Genomic DNA, 22231 nt, shown 5'->3' on the forward strand with positions numbered 1-22231 from the left:
TTTTTTTTTTAAGCAAAGAAAAATAGCTTACTAGCATACATTTAGGCCCGAGACAATTTTGTTAATATTTGAGTAAAAGTAGATCTTGGAGTTCTGCTCATGAATGAAGCAAAAACAGAAGTACTGTTTTGTTCAGCACGCGTATTCGTTATAGGCTTTGTATAAGTGATGGCAGTTGTTTCAGTTCATGACAAATAAAAACAATCAAACTAGAGTGTCATCAAATTATATTAATTATATGATATCATATCACAACACACCACCCCACACCACATCAAGCACATTTCATCATATCATCACATTATGTGTTTTAATTGACTGTTTTCACTATCTTTGTAGTTGTATCATTATTTTTAATCCATCTCTCTTTATTTGTGATATTCATTGAACAAGTTGTTTAGTTTGCTTAACTTGTGTGACCATATAACCAAAATGTTTCAAAATTGATTTGGCACAATAATTCACAGGGGTCAACTTTTATTTCCCATGGTTTGAAATTTGACCAAGGGGGGAAATCAAAGTCAAATAGCAAACTGTAATCCATTCTTCCAAAGTATGACAAGTAGAGGCTATTCTGATATTCTGCTTACAGTCTGAAGCGTTTATTTAAAATATCATGAAACACCATTTCAATAAATTCTATTGACTTTGTACGTGTAAATGAATCTGTCACTCTCATATTGACCTGATTAATTTGTAGCTGACCACTGAGGTATGATTAGGTGTCTTTTTATCTCACAAGCGTCTTTGCAGCAAGAACATGAGGAAGACTGCACTGAGGAGGATGCATAGTGTACACACAGTGGGAACCACAATCTCTGTCACCATCTCCATGTGGCCTATCAGTGGATCTGAAACACATAGGAGAGGGACTGAAACATCTGTGAAATTTGTGCGAGTTGATGTAATCCTCTTCATTATTATCTTAATTAAAAAAGATTGGATGAGATGAACAACTACGATTTTTATTTAATTGAACCAGCAACCCCACGACCCCCGTGGGGACTAAGCGGTTCAGAAAATGGATGGATGGATGAACTGTTGCTCATTGTATTTCACCAAACAATATTACCTGCACGTGTGGTTATATCAGGTGGACTTCACACTAGAAATATCTCTTTAGTAATGTGGCAATACAGCAAATTTCAAACATAGTAATGAATATAATTTTCTTCAATACCTCTGTCAGAGAGTCAATCAAAACTGAACATGATCTTTTTTGATAACACTCAATTGCATAACAGGTGCAGATGTACCTTAAGTATCTGTAATCTTTTGACTCACTGATTAGAAAGCGTTGCTCATGATATTGAATGAGAAGGTACAGTATGTCGAAACATTTGACTGGTACTGCGCATTTAAAGTACTGTAAAAGTTCAAGGCCCATTCGTTGTCTACGTCTTATATTTTGGTTTATAAAATGTAAGATTTTGTATTGCATGTACTAGTATTTTATATGTTTAAAGACAAAGTAATTCAACAGGAATAAATATAGATATTTATCAAATGCTTTTTGAATATCATTATGACTCTATGGAAGAGGATTAGGGCCAGTGAAAAATTCCGACTTTAATGTCAGAAAGCGAGAAAGTGAGGATTCTACATTAAAGTCACAATTCTCACTTTAAAGTCAGAATTCTGAGATTAAAGTCACAATTCTCACTTTCTGAGAATAAAATCAGGATCCCACTTACCTTTTTTTCTTCATTGGCCCTAATCCTCTTGATTCCTATCCATGTTTCATGTTAATATTGAAATATAATATGATATTTTATATAGAGTGGTGAGCAAATCAAATAATTCTGCTGCGAGAATCGAGTGGATCTGCGATTTCAACACTTGTACCTAAACTTCATCATGAACTGGCCAAGTCTTTTGCTTTCCTGAATGTGCCTAACCTCCCTGGGATTTTCTTCTAGCTGGGGGGGCAAAGCAAAGAAAATCCCCATAAAATAGTGAAGAAACAAGCTTGTGTTTGGTTCCATTTGGCTTATCAGTCCCTGCTGTAAAAGTGCTGTATTGTGCTTACCTGCTGCCAGCAGCTGGTTACTAGAAGAACACGTCTCTATTGCTTTCCTCTTCCAACCCTCCACCTGTATGAACCACAAAATCTCACTTAATGCTGCATGATCTCCAGCGGAAATGTGCTTAAGTGTGCTATTGCAGTTTACCTCTCTCTGATTGGGAAAGCCATTAGAGCTGATGATGCGTTTATAGTAATGGACTGAAGCCTTTGGGTACCGTGGTTTGTTTTTGTTCCTGAAGTCGACATAGTAGAGGCCAAATCTTTCGGAGTAGCCTTCATTCCACTCAAAGTTATCCAGGAGGGACCAGGCAGTGTAGCCCTTGACATTTACCCCATCCTTGACAGCTATAATACAAATCAGTAGAAAACGTTGACAGAAATATTGTGTAACTTTAAATCGCTTCGGTATAGTGGACTCACCTTTGAGCATCTCATTGATGTAATCTTTGTAGTATTGCATCCTCCAGTCATCACAGAGGTCAGTGCACAGTGTCTTCTCTGATACGCCGTTTTCTGTCACATAGATCATTGGGTTCCTGTACTGAGTCTATAGGAAATATTTTCAAATATGGCAAACATTAATCAACCCTTTTGTATTCATGTAACTGTATGAAGCATGTGTCCTTAACATGGCTTTAATATTTCACTTTTCGTTTTCTGGGTAATGTTTTTGTCTAATGATACAGTGGCTTACTTTATTCAGTGTCATCGTAAAGACTGTTCAAATTTGAGTTGCTTAAAATGCCGTACATTCATTAAAGCATCTACAATGCAGTTCAATGCAAATTTTGTGTACCTTGACAAAGTTCAACAAGCGTCTGAAGCCCCAGGGCACAGAATAGAGCCATTCAGAGCCAGGGTCAGGCCACTGTGGGTCAACCAACTCCGCCAGGTCTCGATCTGCAAAGTAGCTGTCTCCAATGCTCGATGGATAACTTTTTTGGGTGACATAACGAGTTGTGAAGTGGCCGAGGCCCAGGAAGTCACAGGTACCCTTGATGTAACTCTTTTCCTGTGCTGAGAATACCGGCAGCCGCGAAGCTCCAAGGCCCTGTTGGCCACTCTTCCTGCCTAATGGTGGGAAGATATATAGAGTTAGTTCCAATAGTATTTGGACAGGGACAGAAAGCTTTTTATGTTTGCTTGTTTTTTTACTCTTTACCCCACCACAGTGATTGAATAAAAGGAATTAAATAATAGACTCTCAAATACAAACCCTAATACCAATGAAATTGAGACATTGTGTAAACAGAATACAATGATTTGGTCAACCTATTTTCAACTGAATACTACAAATATGTAGGGAACTATTTTGGTAGACTAGCATATTTGGGGCCATTTTGCGCCCATATGTCTTGCGGGTTGTGTTGCACGGGTTATATCTATCCATCCATCCATCCATCCATCCATCCATCCATCCATCCATCCATCCATCCATCCATCTATCCATCTATCCATCTATCCATCTATCTATCCATCCATCCATCCATCTATTCATCCATCCATCCATCCATCCATCCATCCATCCATCCATCCATCCATCCATCCATCCATCCATCCATCCATCCATCCATCTATCTATCTATCTATCTATCTATCTATCTATCTATCTATCTATCTATCTATCTATCTATCTATCTATCTAAGAAAGAAAGTAAATAATGTCTGTCGCTGACCAAACACTTAACCTAATTGTATAAAGGTCAAATAAATACTTAAAATATTATTATTATTATTATTATTATTATTATTATTATTATTATTATTATTATTGTTATTATTATTAGTAGTAGTAGTAGTAGTATTAGTATTATTATTATTATTATCAGTAAATAGATTGTAATATGTGATTAAGACATACCAATGTATTCTTTCATAATCTGAGGGTAGTCTCCATTGAAGATGGGTGTGGCAAACCATCCCAGGTAGAATTGGATGTATCGCTCTGCCGCTTCAATGTCTTTCTGGTTGCTGGTGTCTACTGGTTCACCCCAGTCAGCTGTCAGCGAGATGCCAACTAAACCTGAATGCACACGGGTTTTTTTTGGTTTCATCATATTGTCAGGTGGAATCCATCTACCTCCCAAACCATCACTTTCCAGCAAACCAGAAAGGAGGTGTTTTGCTGAGCCATTAACATTGCATTGTCAAAGAGAGGAAGCCATTTTCAATGCTTTAATTATCAGTAATTTATAAATGAACACACCCACGAAGTAAGTATTTAGTATCACTTTATGAAAAAAGACATTGACCATGCATTGTTTATGCCCTGCAGTGACAATGATCTGACCATCATGAATCATCTGTTTTCCTTTCCTTCATACCTTTCTGTTTCCTCCTCCATCCCTTGTCGTATGTGTGCCAAACCTTAGCATGTGCCTGTGGTAAAACAAATAGAAATGATGTTCAGATCCCGTGTGCAACAATTAAGTCATACACCCTAAAAACCGCTGGGTTTAAAAGTGAACCGAACCAGGAGGTTGGGACAATTTCACCCAACTTTGGAGTTGTTTTACAAAAAAAAAGGCATTTCAATAGCCACTATTTGCAGGCCAGCCTGGTCCCTATCCCCTGCAAATAGGGTCAACTGGACTGCCTCCTTCTTATCAGAGTGCATCCTGGTGAGTCCAGAAACAGCCATATTGATTACAAAATTAATCCATCAAAATAAGGAATAAAATATGGTCCCGGCCAAAGGCAGGGACCTTGGCGGTCCGATCCCCGGCTGCAAAAGCTGGCTCTTGGTACATGGAATGTCACCTCTCTGGCTGGAAAGGAGCCCGAGCTGGTGTGCGAGGCAGAAAAGTTCCGACTAGACATAGTCGGACTTGCCTCCACACACATTTTGGGTTCCGGTACAAGCCCTCTCGAGAGGGGCTGGACTCTCTTCCACTCTGGAGTTGCCCACGGTGAGAGGCGTCGAGCAGGTGTGGGTATACTTATTGCTCCCCGGCTGGGCACCTGCACATTGGGGTTCACCCCGGTGAACGAGAGGGTAGCCTCCCTCCGCCTTCGGGTGGGGGGGACGGGTCCTGACTGTTGTTTGCGTCTCTGCACCAAACGGCAGCTCAGAGTACCCACCCTTTTTGGAGTCCTTGGAAGAAATGCTGGAGAGCGCTCCTTCTGGGGACTCCATCATTCTACTGGGTGACTTCAATGCTCACGTGGGCAATGACAGTGAGACCTGGAAGGGCGTGATTGGGAGGAACGCCCCCCCCCCAATCTGAACCCGAGCAGACTACTGTGCTTGACACGGATTGTCAATAATGAACACCATGTTCAAACATAAGTGTGTCCATGTGTGCGCTTGGCACCAGGACACCCTAGGCCGCAATTCGATGATCGACTTTATAGTTGTTTCATCGGATTTGCGGCCGCATGTTTTGGACACTCGGGTGAAGAGAGGGGCGGACCTGTCAACTGATTACCATCTGGTGGTGGGTTGGCTCCGATGTTGGGGAAAGATGCCGGTCCGACCTGGCAGGCCCAAACGTATTGTGAGGGTCTGCTGGGAACGCCTGGCAGAATCCCCTGTCAGGAAGAGCTTCAACTCCCCCCTCCGGCAGAGCTTTTCACACGTTCCGGAGGAGGCGGGGGACATTGAGTCCGAGTGGACCATGTTCCGTGCCTCTATTGTTGAGGCAGCCGACCGGAGCTGTGACCGTAAGGTGGTTGGTGCCTGTCGTGGCGACAATCCCCGAACCCGCTGGTGGGCACCCGCGGTAAGGGATGCCGTCAAGCTGAAGAAGGAGTCCTATCGGGCCGTTTTGGCCTGCGGGACTCCGAAGGCAGCTGACAGGTACCGGATGGCCAAGCGGAACGTGGCTTCGGCGGTTGCTGAGGCAAAAACCCGGGCGTGGGAGGAGTTTGGCGAGGCCATGGAGAACAACTTCCGGACGGCTTCGAGGAAATTCTGGTCCACTATCCGGCGTCTCAGGAGGGGGAAGCATTGCACCGTCAACACTGTTTACAGTGGAGATGGCATGCTGCTGACCTCGACTCGGGACGTCGTGAGTCAGTGGGGAGAGTACTTCGAAGAGCTCTTCAATTCCACCGACCAGCTCTACACCCTCGGCAGGATCCTCGAGGGGGCATGGGAGTTCGCTCAACCAGTCCACATGTGTTTTGTGGACTTGGAGAAGGTGTTCGACCGTGTCCCTTGGGAAGTTCTGTGGAGGGTGCTTCAGGAGTACGGGGTGCCGAGCCAACTGATAAGGGCGGTTCAGTCCCTGTATTACCGATGCCAGAGTTTGGTCCGCATTTCCGGCAGTAAGTCGGATTCATTCCCAGTGAGGGTTGGACTCCGCCAGGCTGCCCTTTGTCACCGATTCTGTTCATAACTTTTATGGACAGAATTTCTAGGCGCAGCCGAGGCGTTGAGGGTGTCCGGTTTGGGGACCTCAGCATTGCGTCTCTGCTTTTTGTAGACGACGTGGTGCTGTTGGCTTCTTCAAGCCGTGATCTCCAGCTTTCACTGGGGCGGTTCGCAGCCGAGTGTGAAGCGGTCAGGATGAGGGTTAGCACCTCCAAATCCGAGGCCATGGTCCTCGGTCGGAAAAGGGTGGAATGCCCTCTCCGGATCGGGGATGAGATCCTGCCCCAAGTGGAGGAGTTCAAGTATCTTGGGGTCTTGTTCACGAGTGAGGGCAGGATGGAGCGCGAGATCGACAGGCGGATCGGTGCAGCGTCAGCGGTAATGCGGACTCTGTACCGGTCCGTCGTGGTGAAGAGAGAGCTGAGCCAAAAGGCAAAGCTCTCAATTTACCGGTCGATCTACGCTCCTACTCTCACCTATGGGTCGTGACCGAAAGAACGAGATCCCGGATACAAGTGGCCGAAATGAGTTTCCTCCGCAGGGTGTCCGGGCTCTCCCTTAGAGATAAGGTGAGAAGCTCGGTAATCCGGGAGGGACTCAGAGTAGAGCCGCTGCTCCTCCACGTTGAGAGGAGCCAGATGAGGTGGCTTGGGCATCTCATCAGGATGCCTCATGGACGCCTCCCTGGGGAGGTGTTCTGGGCATGTCCCACCGGTAGGACACCTCGCGGACGACCCAGGACGCGCTGGAGAGACTATGTCTCTCGGCTGGCCTGGGAACGCCTTGGCCTTCCCCCGGGATGAGCTGGATGAAGTGGCTGGGGAGAGGGAAGTCTGGGAGTCCCTCCTAAAGCTGCTGCCCCTGCGCCCCGACCCCGGATAAGCGGAAGAGGATGGATGGATGGATGGATGGATGGATGGATGGATGGATGGATGGATGGATGGATGGATGAATCCATCAAAATAATTTGACAATTAATCGATTAATTTGAATTGAAATTTATTTTTATTTCCATCCCTCTGTTCAAAAACAACGCATTATTTCAAATTATAGACATAAAATGAATGATTCAATATGTTAGGGTTTGCAGAATATCTTCATCGTATGATTATGTTGGAATGTAACCTGTAATAATTTACCTAGCCTGTCCTGTCTTACCAAAAGTAGTAGACCAAAGTGCTAAGCTCTTTTCACCTGATTGACTAGCTGCAGAGGAAGCAATCAGAGTTGCTTTGTTTCCACAAAGTCGTAAAAGGCCCCCTGCTATGCTTTGATCAGCAGGGGAGCGTCTTCACCCCATCCTGGGTCCTCACACCCCCACTTTCAACCCCACTGTGTTTCTTCTCAATAAATATGCACCCGATGAGGCCTGACGTCAGACTTCATTCGACCATCGCTGTAAGCACAGCGACGAGTGAACTCTCCGCCTGCAGGTGTCTGAAACGACTAACTTGTCTCCAGTGTGGTTCTTGCAAAATAAGTTAGAGTGAACACTACCCTAACATTTTGGTGCCGAAACCCGGGACCCTCATACCCGCCATCTGGCTGACGGAGGACGACGCGCTGTACACCGTCGACGGGCCAGCGTCCATTAGGAGGACCTGGTAAAGAAAGACCTGGGAAGGAAATCCTTCGCTGGGCCAGCGTCTTAGGTCTGCCTTCGTCTGACAGAGGTGGATTGACGGGACCCGGCAGTGCAACGAACCAGGGGACAAGTAAGTTAACGCCCTAAAGTTGTGTGATTGTGTTGTTGTGAAACGCGTAAAAAGGTAGAGGTGCACGGAATATAGCTTGGGTTCGAGTCCCAGGGGAAGTAACAGACTAAGAAAAGCAGAGCTTCTTTTTCGTTCATCGAAGAAGTGCGTAGATTCTTCTTTGTCTGTTCTTCCAAGCTGAGGGATCTGGCTTGGGTTAGAGTCCCAGTGGAAGGAACGTGCTAAGAAACACGGAGCTTCTTTTTTGTTAATCAAAGAAGGGTGTAGATATTTCTTTGTACGTTTCTCCGGCCAAAGAACAGCTTGGGTTCAAGTCCCAGTGGAAGGAACGGGCTAAGAAAGAACAGAGTTTCTTTTTCCTAATTGAAGAAGGGCGTAGATTCTTTTTTCTGTCCGTTCCTCCAAGCTGTGTTGGAGGGTTTTACACCCATCCTGGATAGGCCTAAAAATAAAAAGCGCTGGTGTTTGTGTGGTTGAGAGTGCGACTGGTAGGATAAATTGACCGCAAAGAGAATTTGGCGGAAGGTCAATTTAAACCTGCATTGAGGATCCTCAAAGAAAATAAAAATAAAAAAAATTGTATAAACCTAAAATACCAAATTAAGATGGGAAACAAAACCGGTAAATCCCTAGCTCTTGAAGGAGATGAGAAGTACATGGCGAGTAAATTTCTTAATTGTATGCAATACATGCCAAAGTGGAAGAAAAAGTATGGAGTAGAAGGGAAGTTGAAAGTTGAAGTGTGGAAGATAGTGGTTGATGTTTTGGAGGAGAGTGTGACTAGGAAGTCAAAGGGACTGAAAAAGAAAAGTAAAGAGAAAGAATTGATTTGTGCTAGAATGTGGTTGAATGCTTCACAAGAGAAAAGAGAACAAATTCAGGAGACAAAACCTGGAAAGATAAAAAGTGATGAGACCGCCATTCAATTAAGATTTGAAAAAGAATTCTGGGTGCACAGTGGCACCCCATTCGATGATGCGGCTGAGAGTGCTTATCAGCAACGTCTTAAAAACGCGCTCATCACTGTTTCCCCCCCCGACTTCGGCAACTGGGTGAGGAAACATTTGGTGGAAGTAGATATTGCAAGTGTGACAACAACTACGCAATGGGCCAAAAGTTCTGATGTATTTCATCTAGGCGATGATGATGATGTTGACCTAGATGAAGATACAACAGTCTTCTTTCATGGGTCCCAGCAGGCCAGAGGAAGAGGTAGAGGCCAACAAGGTCGCAGGCCGCAATATAATTCAAAACCCCCATCAGATTCTGACAACTGTTGGGACTGTGGGAGACGGGGACACTTCGCAAGAGAGTGTCGTCAGGCAAAACGACACCTATCAAAGGGTGGAGGAAGGGGCAGAGGAAAAGCCAAATTGTCAGCGTGACTAGATTCCTCCCCTGTGATCTCTTGTGCTCCTACAGAGGAGAAATAACAGATGTCCATATGAAAGCAAGACATGTCATTGTCAGATTATTAGAACGTTTTTAGATTGTTAGAGCTCCTGTCCATGCAAGGAGTATGACAATGCTGTTGTATGCCCAATGACAAATGACCAGAGATCAAATTGTGTATGTACACTAAAGTTAAAATTTGCAAATCTAGTGGTAAATGAATGCAACTGGCTTCTAGAAGATAAATAAAACTTAGAATGTGCTGTCCTCGTGTGCGTGGGAGGGACCAGCTCATGATCGACCACAGGAAATGGCCAGCCTGTGACGAATCATTGGTGCTGGGATCTACCTTACGCGCGCGAGAGCTGTGCATGCGTGTTAAAATTATGAAAATTGGCTAAACTTTTAGTGCACAGAAATTTGCTAGACTGTGGTCTATCCAATTTGCACCGCAGAACAGAAACGCTTTTGAAAGATAAAAATGAGAGGAAAAGAGAGAAATCTGTTTGCGAGCAGAAACTGATCCACACTAGTGCATGTTAAGTAAGAAACGACAGAACATGCTTTCAGGAATTGGAAGAATCAAAATTGTGAAGGAAAACTTCTGATTGATTTGCCAGCAGTTTTTTTGCGTGTTGAGTTTTTTTTGGATTGGTGGATTGTTCTATCAAGAACCTTGAGATGGAAACGGTATGTGAATGTTGTGTGGTGAGCTTGGATGTATTGGGACCGATGTGATAGAAAGTCTCCTTCTTGGAGACTGCGTGTGAGATGCAAATGAGCATTGATGACTGATTGCCTGAATGAAGGGAAAATACAGGTTGAATGGTTGGCGTTGTTGGACACTTCTATCCAAAATTAGTAGAGCGACTTTGAAGAAAGAGTGATTTTGAGTACGTTAAATGCTAAGGAAGAAATAAATATATAAAGGGAACAATCAAAGTGGGTATGCAATTGTGAAATTGCCATACCAGATCGCTGAAGCAGAGGAGCTTCCATACAGCAGGTCGGCGCAGGCTGCTGAGCTAATTGCACTAACAAGAGCTTGTGAATTGGCGGAAGATAAGGAAGTCACTGTATACACAGACAGTCAGTATGCGTTTTCTACTCTGTTCTATTTTGCAAAACAATGGGAGCGCAGGGGGTTGACAACATCAACTGGTAAGCCAGTTACCCACGCCTCCTTGTTGAAAGACTTGTTGCAGGCCATTCATTTACCTGCTAAACTGGCTGTGTGTAAATGTGCTGCTCACACCACAGGCACAGACGAAGCCTCGAATGGAAACAGACTAGCGGACAGAATTGCTAAAGAAGCGGCAGCAGGGAAACATGGCCATGAATTTTTTTTAATAGATTCAGAGGACACGCAACTCATAGATAAGACTATACTGACAGATATGCAGGGCAATGCTCCAATGGTGGAAAAACGAATGTGGACGACAAAAGGAGCAATAGCGGACACAGATAATATCCTCCGCGTCGATGACAAACCTGTTTTGCCTAAGTCACTCTTTAAAGCAGCGGCAATTGCGACGCATGGGCCTTGCCATGTGTCGACAGGGGGGATGAGGTCCATCATACATCAACAATTCACTACCTTTGGTTTGGATGTTTACTTAAAAAATTTTTGTAAAGCATGTCCCGTTTGTGTGAAACATAATCCACAAGGAAACATGAGACCTAAGAGAGGCTCATTTCCAAAACCGTCTTACCCATTTCAAATCATGCACATGGATTTTATTGAGCTCACACAAAGTGGACCTCACAAATACTGCCTAGTGATGATTGATGCATTTTCCAAATGGGTGGAAATAGTTCCGTCTAAACGTGCGGATGCCTTAACAGTGGCAAAAGCCATTTGCAAAGCCATCATACCGACTCATGGCATCCCCCAAACCATTTACAGTGACAATGGTCCACAGATGAAGAACAGTCTTTGGCAGACTGCATGATTAGAACGCTCAGACTGACAGAGGTGTCAAATGCAAATTTACTGCCGCCTGATCTTTCATCCTCACAGGTCGACAACCCCATCAAGCCAGGAGACTGGGTCTACATCAAAGTCATCAAAAGAAAGAACTGGGCCAGCCCACGGTGGGAGGGACCATTCCAAGTCCTGCTGACTACCCCCACCGCAGTAAAGATAGCTGAACGGCCCAGCTGGATTCACCTCAGCCACTGCAAGTTGCAGAGAGTGCTGGACCCCTAATTCGGAGTGGTGGGGAAGGCTAACTTCAAAGGAGTCCTATCGTTTAGGGTGGGACGTCTCAATGTTGGTGAAGAAAACAACGATCCCCACTCCGCTAGGCGAGGGGATGTCCCGGTGTCTCTGCCATCCTAGTAGCAACGGGGCTCCATATGCCAGATGGATCCTCTGCTGCGTTGTGGTTGGAGCGTGCTATGGTCTATGGACTCAACTGAACAGACCAAGTGACAATGTTGACCGTGGAAAACGATGGTCACACGATGAGAACTTTGAGGACTGGTCATGGGACCCCAGAAACCCATACGAAACCAACACTTGGTACCGCTACGTCAAATTCACTGTGAGATCGCACACACAGGAGGGCTGCTATGTGTGTTCCAAACTCCCGCCGTCCTCCACACAAGTTCACTTGGAGGCCAGAGCAATGAATGTCACTGAAGCGAAATGCATGGCATCCATGGGAGGAGTTGGATATCAACACCGTGCTGTCACAGTCAGTGATGCCGACCCGTCCCGCCCTGGACTTGCGGAAGGTACCTGTGATCAGCTTTTCTGGACAAATCTCAATGTGACTGTTAAAGGACGGACACTGCCGCAGGTGGCCTTCACAGACCGGCCACCTGGAGTGAACTATACGTGTTACATCCAAGGAAGTGAGACCCACAAATGCATTGACAGAGACTGCTCTCCAGGAGGGAACTGGATGGGAGCTTTGGACATCGCCACTGAGTGTCAAGATAAGAGAGCCATTTCAGGTGGTGAGGGCTCTCCGACCAACATGGCTGCACCATCAAACGGAACATACTTCATACAGAACGGCTGGTGGCTTTGTGGTCACAAGGTTTATCCGATGCTGCCCGCCAACTGGACAGGAGTGTGTGCACCAGTGTGGGTGACAGACCACACCTACAGGATTCAACATCGTCAGCTGACGACAGCACACAACTCTTCTGGACGTCGCCGCAGGGCGATTACAACCTTTGACCCCCATGACCCTGTCTGGGGTGCAAATGTTCCGGACGACCATAAAATATGGCCTGTCGGAAACAAAGTTGTTCATGCGCTTTTTCCTTGGATCGGAGTTGGAAAACAATCTCTCTTCATCGAGACACTGAACTATCGTTTTCAATCCTTTGTGAACCTCTCACTGCAAGTCGATGATGGACAAAATAGAGAGATCCAGGCTATTAGACTAATGGTCTTGCAAAACAGGATGGTTCTGGACTTGTTGACGGCAGCACAAGGTGGTGTGTGCCACATCATTGGGACTTCCTGTTGCACATACATTCCAGGAGATAACGACACGCACATCAAGGAAGCCATGAACTCACTGAGGAATTTACAGCAGGCCATGTCGGAGGATAACATCCCACATCAATGGGATTTCTTTTCATGGCTATTCTCTGGCGCGTGGTGGCAGTTGCTGTTGAAACTTGTGACTCCTGTGCTTGCTGTGCTGGTATTGTTGTGCTTGTTTACGACCTGTGTTATCCCGTGTTTGAAGTCTGCTGTGACAAGGTTTGTGTCTTCTACCGTGGCACAAGTGCATATACAACTTCTTAGAGATGACGGATGTGATGACTGTGATGTGCTGCGAGACGTGGATTGCGTAGATGCTGTTTAGCTCAGCATTCTTTTACAGAAACTTGATGATTTGACCATCGAAAATGCCTTGCAAGTGATGGGTACAATGATGTACTGTTTCTGTGTTTTTCTTTTTCTTTTTTTATTGATAACATTCTGGTCGCCTAAGGCAGAGGGGCCGTGTAACTCTTTTCCTGCATTTAATCTGGCCGCAGGTTTTTCAGTTGCACACAAAATTTGGACTGGAGCATTGAGGGAAATGCCTCGTCTTCACTGGAAATTATTGCTGTCATTGTATTTTCTTTCTTATGTTTGATTGATCGGGTTTGACATACTCATATGATAAAACAGGGGGGATATGTTAGGGTTTGCAGAATATCTTCATCGTATGATTATGTTGGAATGTAACCTGTAATAATTTACCTAGCCTGTCCTGTCTTACCAAAAGTAGTAGACCAAAGTGCTAAGCTCTTTTCACCTGATTGACTAGCTGCAGAGGAAGCAATCAGAGTTGCTTTGTTTCCACAAAGTCGTAAAAGGCCCCCTGCTATGCTTTGATCAGCAGGGGAGCGTCTTCACCCCATCCTGGGTCCTCACACCCCCACTTTCAACCCCACTGTGTTTCTTCTCAATAAATATGCACCCGATGAGGCCTGACGTCAGACTTCATTCGACCATCGCTGTAAGCACAGCGACGAGTGAACTCTCCGCCTGCAGGTGTCTGAAACGACTAACTTGTCTCCAGTGTGGTTCTTGCAAAATAAGTTAGAGTGAACACTACCCTAACACAGTTACTGCTTTGGGCTGTAACATGTTGACGAAGTTCCACAAATAATGATCAGCCAAAACTGTATCTCCAAAATAAAAGCAGAGGTTTGCAAATGTCTCAACACAAATAAAATAAATGCGCTGTTAGAGGTGACTAGATAACGTTTCGAATATTTACTGTCAGAAGGCGGAAATTCATTCAACATGTGTCTCCAAATGTGTCTCGTTCAAATACACCAATATCATGATTATACCACCCGCACTGCAAACTAGACACTCTTTTAGCCCGTCTAAAATTGAGTCTACTTTTTGTAACCAACCAAATTTGCAGATTGAGGCAGAAATGCCCAGTGAGGCATAGCACATCTACCCATTTTACAAACACTGAACTAGACCACCGTATGTGCATGAAAATGACAATGTGCCCGTTTCTACGGGTCTGAGGTGAGGTAACTCTGTTTGCTAGTACCCCCAGATGGGCACGACACAAATGAAAGGTTACACCCATTTTTACACCAAGTTTGCCAGGTTACCAAATTAAGTCATTGTGATTACCTTGATAATATGATGTGCAGCTCTATAAGCGCCAGTTCCTTTCATCTTCAAACCTGGTGCATGTTCCCCTGTTTCATATCCTTCTACAGCAATCGACTAGAAACACAAGCGCTTCACAACAATTCAATTTTCACGACAGTGAAGGAAGTATAAAATCTGTGACTTTACATACCCAGGGATTGTTGAATGTGATCCAATACCTCACGCGGCTGCCGAACCTTTCAAAGCATAAATTGGCAAAGTCATTGAAGTAGTTGACCATGCTGACGTTCTGCCAGCCACCATATTTCTCCTGTAACACCTGGGAGGTCGGACGATAAAACCATTTTTTTTTTTTTTTTGAGGTTGTAATCCATTTGACCAAAATTAAAAAATCAAATTCAATAATTTTGTGTTCACCTGTGGTAAATCCCAGTGATATAAAGTAACAACTGGAATGATCTTATTTTCCAGCAACATGTTGATCAGGTCATTGTAATATTTAATTCCTTTTTCATTGATGTATTCACCTAAAACAGATTAAGTGTATCACATGAATTAAGATACTTACATATATTCCAAACAAAAACAATCATTTGCAATACTATGTACATTATTTTGATTGCCCGTTCAACACACAAATTGTTGGTTTATCCATCTACACCTTAATTATTTTCCAAAAAAACAAATATGACTACGTACTGTGTAGCTAATCTCATTCGTGGAATAATTTCTGTATGTTTTGCAAATCCCTCCGGCCAAATTAATGTGTGCATTACCTTTGAGTCCGCTTGGTAAAATTCTTGGCCAGGAGATGGAGAAACGATAATGATTGAGCTTCATCTCTTTCATTAGGTTAATGTCATCCTTAAAAGCAAACAGAACACAATATTCACATGTCATCAATATTCACATTGTTGCTCTGTTCCATCCCCTTAAATAAAAGAAGACGTGGTGTCCAAACTCCTAATCACAGCCAATCTCTCTTCGTAAAAATAATTAATTTTAAGACACAATAACTGTTTTCCACTACTCTTTGCTTAGTTTCTATTCATTTATTTATTCATTTGTTAGATAGGCGTCAAATGCTGATCTCTAAAATAATTTAAAAAAATACTCCATTATACAAATTTAGATTAAAAAGTAATGTTCTGTACTTGAGTATGGGTTTTAATAAGGAATGATTTAAGGGCTCCAAAGTGTGTCAAACTGTGGCGATTTGTCTCTGACCACAAACTTTTTTGCATGCTCCCCTTTTTGGAGATGAAATTATTTTCAGATTTTCTCGCTATTTAGAAGGATATAGATGCTTCATTGTTCCTTGTATGACACGGCATTGTTCCGACATTTACAATCAGCACAAAGAAGGAACAAAATTGTACTGCTATAGACGTACGTAAACATAAGGTGAGTTACAGTGTAACTCTGGGTTTTCTCACCTTAAATTTGTAAAAACCATTACACGAGGAATCTCCTGTTTGATTTTGGAATATTTTTCCCTTTTTATGGGAAAAAGCATCCCAGATGCTCATTCCTTTGCCATCAACATTCCAGGCTCCCTCGGTCTGATAAGCAGAACTGCCAGCCCCCCAGGTGAAACCTGAAGAGAAAATCAATGTCACTCGAATTACTCTTTTGCATCATTTTTCATCAAAGGGAATAATTGTCAATGTATTGTGCTGTTTTATTGTATTGTTGTAGCTTGCAGTGGTGCTTCCAATATTTTTGTTTGTTGTATTTAGCCAACTCCACAGGATTTGGCCACTTTTATTTACGCCTCGAATGAAAGATTGAGTAATAGTGACTGGAATTATTGTTGCACATACATGCTATAAAGTTAATGCAGATTTGATATGATGCAACCTCAAACTTAGATTGCAAAGGTGGGGCTGAAAAATTAAATGTTTTTGTGTTGTTTGTGAACAATTGAAATACCACTAAACAACACAATAAATAAATACAATTTACTGCAGTACAGTTTGGTCGCTCTTTTTGGACTCTTACCTGTCGGAAAGGTCCCAAAATAGAAAGATGTTTTTTCAGTTTTTGTCCAGTCAAAGTCCTCCCCTGCCGACATACACAGCATCATGGCAAACGCATGGTACAACCTGACGAAACACCACCGCATTGTGATGGTTGGATCGGAGCCTTCTGTCTTTGATCACACCTATAGTAGAGAACAATCACATTAACACACTGCGCGTGACCCTAAAAAGGCTCAAATGGGGACATGAAAATTAAACTCACAAGTCTCAGATGATGTCCAGGTGTTGAATAAGCATTTTATCAAACCCTAAACCTTGGAATCATAATTTAGAGAAGATTCTTGGCTTTGAGTCAAGATTCATTTGAGCCAACTGTAAGACAAAACCCGATGAGAGACAGAAAATATGACAGCTTGTCCAACACTGCCAAGACAAGAGACATATCTTGTGGCTGTAGCTGGAAAATGTCCAAATCTAGCTGAAAATGGAAGCTAGGTAAGGTTCCCTGTGAGTCCACCTGCTATTGGCTATCGTATATCTCTCCCTACACCGAGCTGGTACGCCTACATTCACAAGCACATATACGTGTCTGACCTGCTGCTGGTCTCGCATTGGACACTGCTGGAAAGTGCTCCAAAGCAAAGGAAACGTCTTCTGGGCTGGTTGAATGGGTACCACTGTCACTGGCGAGCAGTGACAAAGCACGGGAAGCATCCAGGACATTTACTGCTTTCATCAGCTCACATACAGCAAGTCCACAAGCACACACGCGCACACACACACACACGAACACACACTTCCATTTAAAATCAATGAAGTGTGAACATTTGCTGTGGCCAACATATCTTTTGGGGGCAAGTAGATTTTGCCACTGCAAGCAAAGTTAATGCATGTCTTGATTCTTGATTTAACTGCAAAACAGATCAGGGTCATTGCCATCTTAAAGTTTAGTGTTGATTCCAACTGTGAAAGAATAGTAGAAAAAAAGCAGAATGCATCTTTTTAGTACACTTCACTTTTATTAAGTAAATAAATAAATAAATAAATAAATAAATAAATGAATGAATGAATGAATGAATGAATGAATGAATGAATCTACCTTCTAGGGTTTTTTGTTTTTGCCTAATCAAATTCGACGGGTTCTGACGTCATGTTTTGAATGTTTCTTTAAACAATAAAAAAACCCTGGGGATTGCTGATGGTGTAGTGCATAGGTGTCAAACTCAAGGCCCGGGGACCAGATGCTGCCCGCCACATCATTTCATGTGGCCCGCGAAGACAAATTGCGCAACGACTTCATGTGTCAATACTAAAATTATAAATTGTTTTCACTTTTAAAAAATTGCTGGGAATTATCAGTACCATTCATCTTTTTAAAATATTTAAAAAAAAGTTTTTACTGCTTTTACTCTTACTGTAGATAAGTAAAGGCTTTGACAGTCATGGCCTTCTGCAGGAAACTATGACTACGATGCGGCCCGTGACAAAAATGAGTTTGACTCCCCTGGTGTAGTGGTACACTCGCCTGTCACCATGAGTTCGATTCCCGCATTGACGGCGTGTGTGTGTGTGTGTGTGTGTGTGTGTGTGTGTGTGTGTGTGTGTGTGTGTGTGTGTGTGTGTGTGTGTGTGTGTGTGTGTGCGTGTGCGTGTGACAAAAACATGAAAACAAAGCAATAAAAAAAAAAAAGCCACACGATCTTCCTTTATGGATGCATCCATGTCAATTTTTAATTCACCCTTCATTTTACCGTCTATTTTCCACCCGTAGATTTGCGGACGAAGGATGAGAAGTTTTTCAAAAAGGACGGATTGTTTGTCTGCTGGGGGTGGAGGGAGTGCCTTCAGTTTGCTTCAAGCAAACAAGACGAGGAGCACTTCAAAAAAGTTTACATATTGCCATTCAATCTGGTGACCGACGGTGGTTGCATTCGCAGTAAAATGCTATCTTGGGTGACGCTTGATCAGTTGGAAACTTCAATCCTCACAATATTCTCTCTACAGTAATACATTACCGGGAAAACACGTCCTCCTGATTGATTGGCTCACTTGGGCCGAGCTGAGATTATATAGGGTATACGATTAAATGAGATAAAATATTTCCTTGAATCTTGGTGTGCTTTGAATGAACGCCATGTTGAAATCAACGATCTTTGTGTCTGGGGAATCTGGACAACCTGGCAAATTAAAAGAGAGGGGATAAAAAAGGTAAAGACCCAATGATTGTCACACACACATCTGGGTGGTGAAATTTGTCTCTGCATTTAAGAGCATACTAATAGTTAAAAATGATTTGAAACTTCAGTAATAGCTAACATCTTGAAAGGTAAAGGTTTGTTTTTCTAGATGGCTAAGATCGCTAGCCACATAGTAACTACAGGCCTCAAGATCAAAATATCGAGACTGAGAAAAAAAAATTTTTTTTTTTTTAATTGTATCATGAATTGAAGAGTCAGTGTTAAACCACTGTCCTGTGCCTCCACAGTCTGTGTTTGAAAAACCACCACATCATATGACTGAAAAAATCAAATGTTCTTACTTCTGGGTGGGCCCAGGATGATGGGTTCGTTGAAGTTCAGACATGCCGCCTGCTGCTTAAACTCTTCAAGCTCATCACTCGTCAAACTTGGTCTCTTGGCTGGTAAACACAAGCAAAGGTTCTGCAGTCATCATGAACTTTCACCACTTTTCGTACATGTTACTAAATAGATTTCCTCCACGAGGTGTACTTTTGACAGCTTTAAACAGGGCAATAAGTATATTTTCATAGATTAAGCGAGATAAACATGCATGTCGGCCATATTTGTGGAATGTATCGTTGACCATTTTGCTGTGTAAATGTGAAAATGCCACAGTAGAATCAAGGTATGCAAATTAGGCAGGGTTCACTAATAGATAAGATAGGTAAGATAGCCACCGGTGGCTTCACCTTTCCCAACTAAGTGACATTGTTGTCTTATGACACCAAAATAAATACATATAAGACTAACCCCTAAGACTCATGTATGAAACAATGAAAAACGAAGGACAGTTTACTTATACAGTCATTTTGTTGGTTTTGTAAACGTAAAAAGTAGTTTTGTTTCGTTTTCCTTATTTTGAAAACATTCTCACTTTTATTTCATCAACAGAAAAGCTGTCCAACTTTAGTTTTAGTTACTACTTTGTTAGTTTTCATTATGACCTTGCCTGTGGATGACAGCAAAGGCAGCGGAACCTGGAGGGAACAAACCTGCACCCCAACATTTCAACTTGCCTTGACTCTGCAGTTTTGCTCCTATTTGTTTGCACAGCCCTTATTTATTGCCGTTGGTGGTGCCAGTTGTCCAGCCGCCTCTGGTCGGCTGTTAAAAACTACTCTACTAACCCCGCATGTTGTGAGACAGCTTTCGGCCGCATCGGTCAGTGTGTGTCAGGCCTAGGTGAACAGTCCATCAAGAGATGTTGTAAGTCTTACTCAGAATCTGCAAGAAACGGTATGTGTGTTCTCCAATGGTAGTGTTGGAGAGAAATAGGATGCAGTCAGGGCAGCTGGTCTTCAAGAGAACCTCTGTAGCAGAGAGGGGATGCTCTGTTGCAAACACACAAAGGAAACAACATTCATTTGGCCTTTTTTGTTAGCGCAAAGTCCAAAAAATGACTGATGTGAATGTTTACCGCTCACCCATGTGGACAGTGTTGTTGACCAAGGTCAACTTGGAAGTGATACTGTAGCAATATGTGTCGGTCCTTTACAAAAACACAACAGAACGGATTGACATTTGATGTAGGTCATTCAAGATGTGAACCCAAACACCAGTTGTATAATTATTGTACATTCTGAAGACTTGAAAGGCATAGAAGTGGTCACTCTGATTGGATGGGTAGACTCTCCCCCACAACTTTCTCACAAAAATCTTCCCCAGGTCATGCGTTCCTTTAATGTCACTACTTTCCGCCCCAAACGTCCACGTGCCAAAGAACTGTAGCACACAGCAGAAGCATTAGCTGCATGCAATTTATCATATGCATTGACTCAACCAGGGAAGCGTATTACCTGTTCACGACTTTGGATTTGAACCTGCTGGGTCAACGTGTCACAGTCAGTCAGAGGAGCCGAGAGGCCCGCGAGCAGAAGCACGGCGGTGAGAATTATCAACAACATCGCGCCTGAATCAACACGTTGATTTGCGTGGTGATCTTGCAGCTGCTCTATTCAGAATGATCACTCCACCTGCTTAAATCTCAGTCGAGTGCGTATCAACGTATCAAAGTTCAGCCACTTATTTACACACATTTTGTCATTTGTTTTGAGAAGAGGGCAAAGTTTAGCCTTAATTCTTCACTTCTTAACCATTCAGGCGTTGGGATTTAGTATAATAGTGTATGAAATTGAGATTGTCCACCTTCACTTTTTGTTTTTCATTACGAGCAATTTAAGGTGGCCAAGGGTAGGCAAGTATAACACGTGGTTTGCTAATAAACAATATACAATCCAGCCCACTCACTCAAAGAGTCCTGTAATATTCATTGCATTGATTTAGAAGATGTTTCAAACAAAAATGTGTTGAATGGTTGTAATTCTGTGATACCTAGTAAAATTTTAAATTGAGCCTGAATTCTAATTTTATTACATGACATTAACAGTTTCTACATTAGAGGCACAAATATTACTATTGTGACAAAACCAGAAAGCAAGTACCAGAAAGCAAAGTACAGTGGAGCCTCGGTTTTCGAACGTCCCGGTTCTCGAACAAATCGGCATTCGAACAAAAAATTCGAGATTTTTTTGCTTCGGATGTCGGACGAAATTCGGTTGTCGAACCTCGCGAGGTGAGCCGAGAGGACCCGCATGCCAACTGACTCTGTGGATTGCATCAACTCTAATCATACCTCCAAAGGAAGCAAGTGGGAGCAGTAAAGCCATCCTAAAACACAAAGATGCTCCATAAGCAATGCGACACTGAGCGCCCGGCGCGCTGCGGTTGCGCGATCGGACCAAATTAAGCTCCCTGCGCACTGAGGTCCACTTAAATTTTGGAAAGTACATTAGGACTTTAAAAACATTTTCTAAATTTCAGCGACGGCTCTGTCACAATAATGCGACCAGCGAGGTGCGGTTGCGCGGTCGGCGACGCGCTACGGTTGCGTGTACGGCGGTGCACTGCAGTTGCTCGATTGGACAAAAATGCGCAAATGAAAAAATGCTTAAAAAAGGCGTTTTTTGGGGGGGGGCTTGTAACGGATTAATTTTTGTTCCATTATTTGTAATGGGAAAATATGATTCGGAATTCGAACAATTCACTTCTCGAACAGCCTTCTGGAACGGATTGTGTTCGAAGACCGAGGCTCCACTGTACAGTCGAACCTCGGTTTTCGAACGTCCCGGTTATCGAACAAATCGGAATTCGAACAAAAAAATCGAGATTTTTTTTTCTTCGGTTGTCAAACAAAATTCGGAAGTCGAACATCGCGAGATGAGCCAGGAGGACCCGAGGAAACCCGACCGCGCGGCCTGGATGCCGACTGACTCCGTTGTTATTGTATTTTCGTTACTTTGAGGATTGTATTAACCCCTAATCATGCCTCCAAAGAAAGCAAGTGGGAGCAGTAAAGCCATCCTAAAACACAAAGACGCTCCATAAGCAATGCGACAGTGAGCGCCCAGCGTGCTGCTGTTGCGCGATCGGACTAAATTAAGCTTCCTGCGCACTGAGGTCCACTTAA

The 22231-nt window shown here is 43.4% G+C and overlaps 2 protein-coding genes across 5 annotated transcripts; both read right to left on the minus strand.

Moving 5' to 3' along the window:
- Positions 1-364: 364 nt before the first annotated feature.
- On the minus strand, positions 365-17556 carry lctla (lactase-like a). Of its 4 annotated transcripts, none has more exons than XM_037247520.1 (14): positions 17120-17556; positions 16545-16648; positions 15980-16140; positions 15320-15407; positions 14961-15070; positions 14734-14862; positions 14562-14657; positions 4351-4405; positions 3888-4049; positions 2823-3097; positions 2447-2573; positions 2172-2371; positions 2030-2093; positions 365-851 (listed from the first exon to the last, which is right to left on the minus strand). In XM_037247520.1, exons 2-14 carry the CDS (start codon positions 16627-16629, stop codon positions 736-738), a joined length of 1668 nt encoding a protein of 555 aa, XP_037103415.1. In that variant the 5' UTR covers positions 16630-16648; positions 17120-17556; the 3' UTR covers positions 365-735. The 4 variants fall into 4 exon arrangements, with proteins under 4 accessions (XP_037103415.1, XP_037103414.1, XP_037103413.1 ...); XM_037247519.1 differs by having other exon boundaries at positions 366-851; positions 16545-16707; XM_037247518.1 differs by having other exon boundaries at positions 367-851; positions 16545-16707; positions 16788-17556.
- Positions 17557-18226: 670 nt separating this feature from the next.
- Positions 18227-21301, minus strand: LOC119120543. The gene is made up of 6 exons (XM_037247528.1): positions 20562-21301; positions 20342-20487; positions 20190-20254; positions 19983-20096; positions 19065-19163; positions 18227-18702 (listed from the first exon to the last, which is right to left on the minus strand). The coding sequence occupies exons 1-6, from the start codon at positions 20667-20669 to the stop codon at positions 18608-18610; spliced, it is 627 nt and encodes a 208-aa protein (XP_037103423.1). The 5' UTR covers positions 20670-21301; the 3' UTR covers positions 18227-18607.
- Between the last annotated feature and the right edge of the window lie 930 nt (positions 21302-22231).

This window comes from Syngnathus acus, chromosome 3, assembly GCF_901709675.1.
Source record: "Syngnathus acus chromosome 3, fSynAcu1.2, whole genome shotgun sequence".
Taxonomy (NCBI): Eukaryota; Metazoa; Chordata; class Actinopteri; order Syngnathiformes; family Syngnathidae; genus Syngnathus; species Syngnathus acus.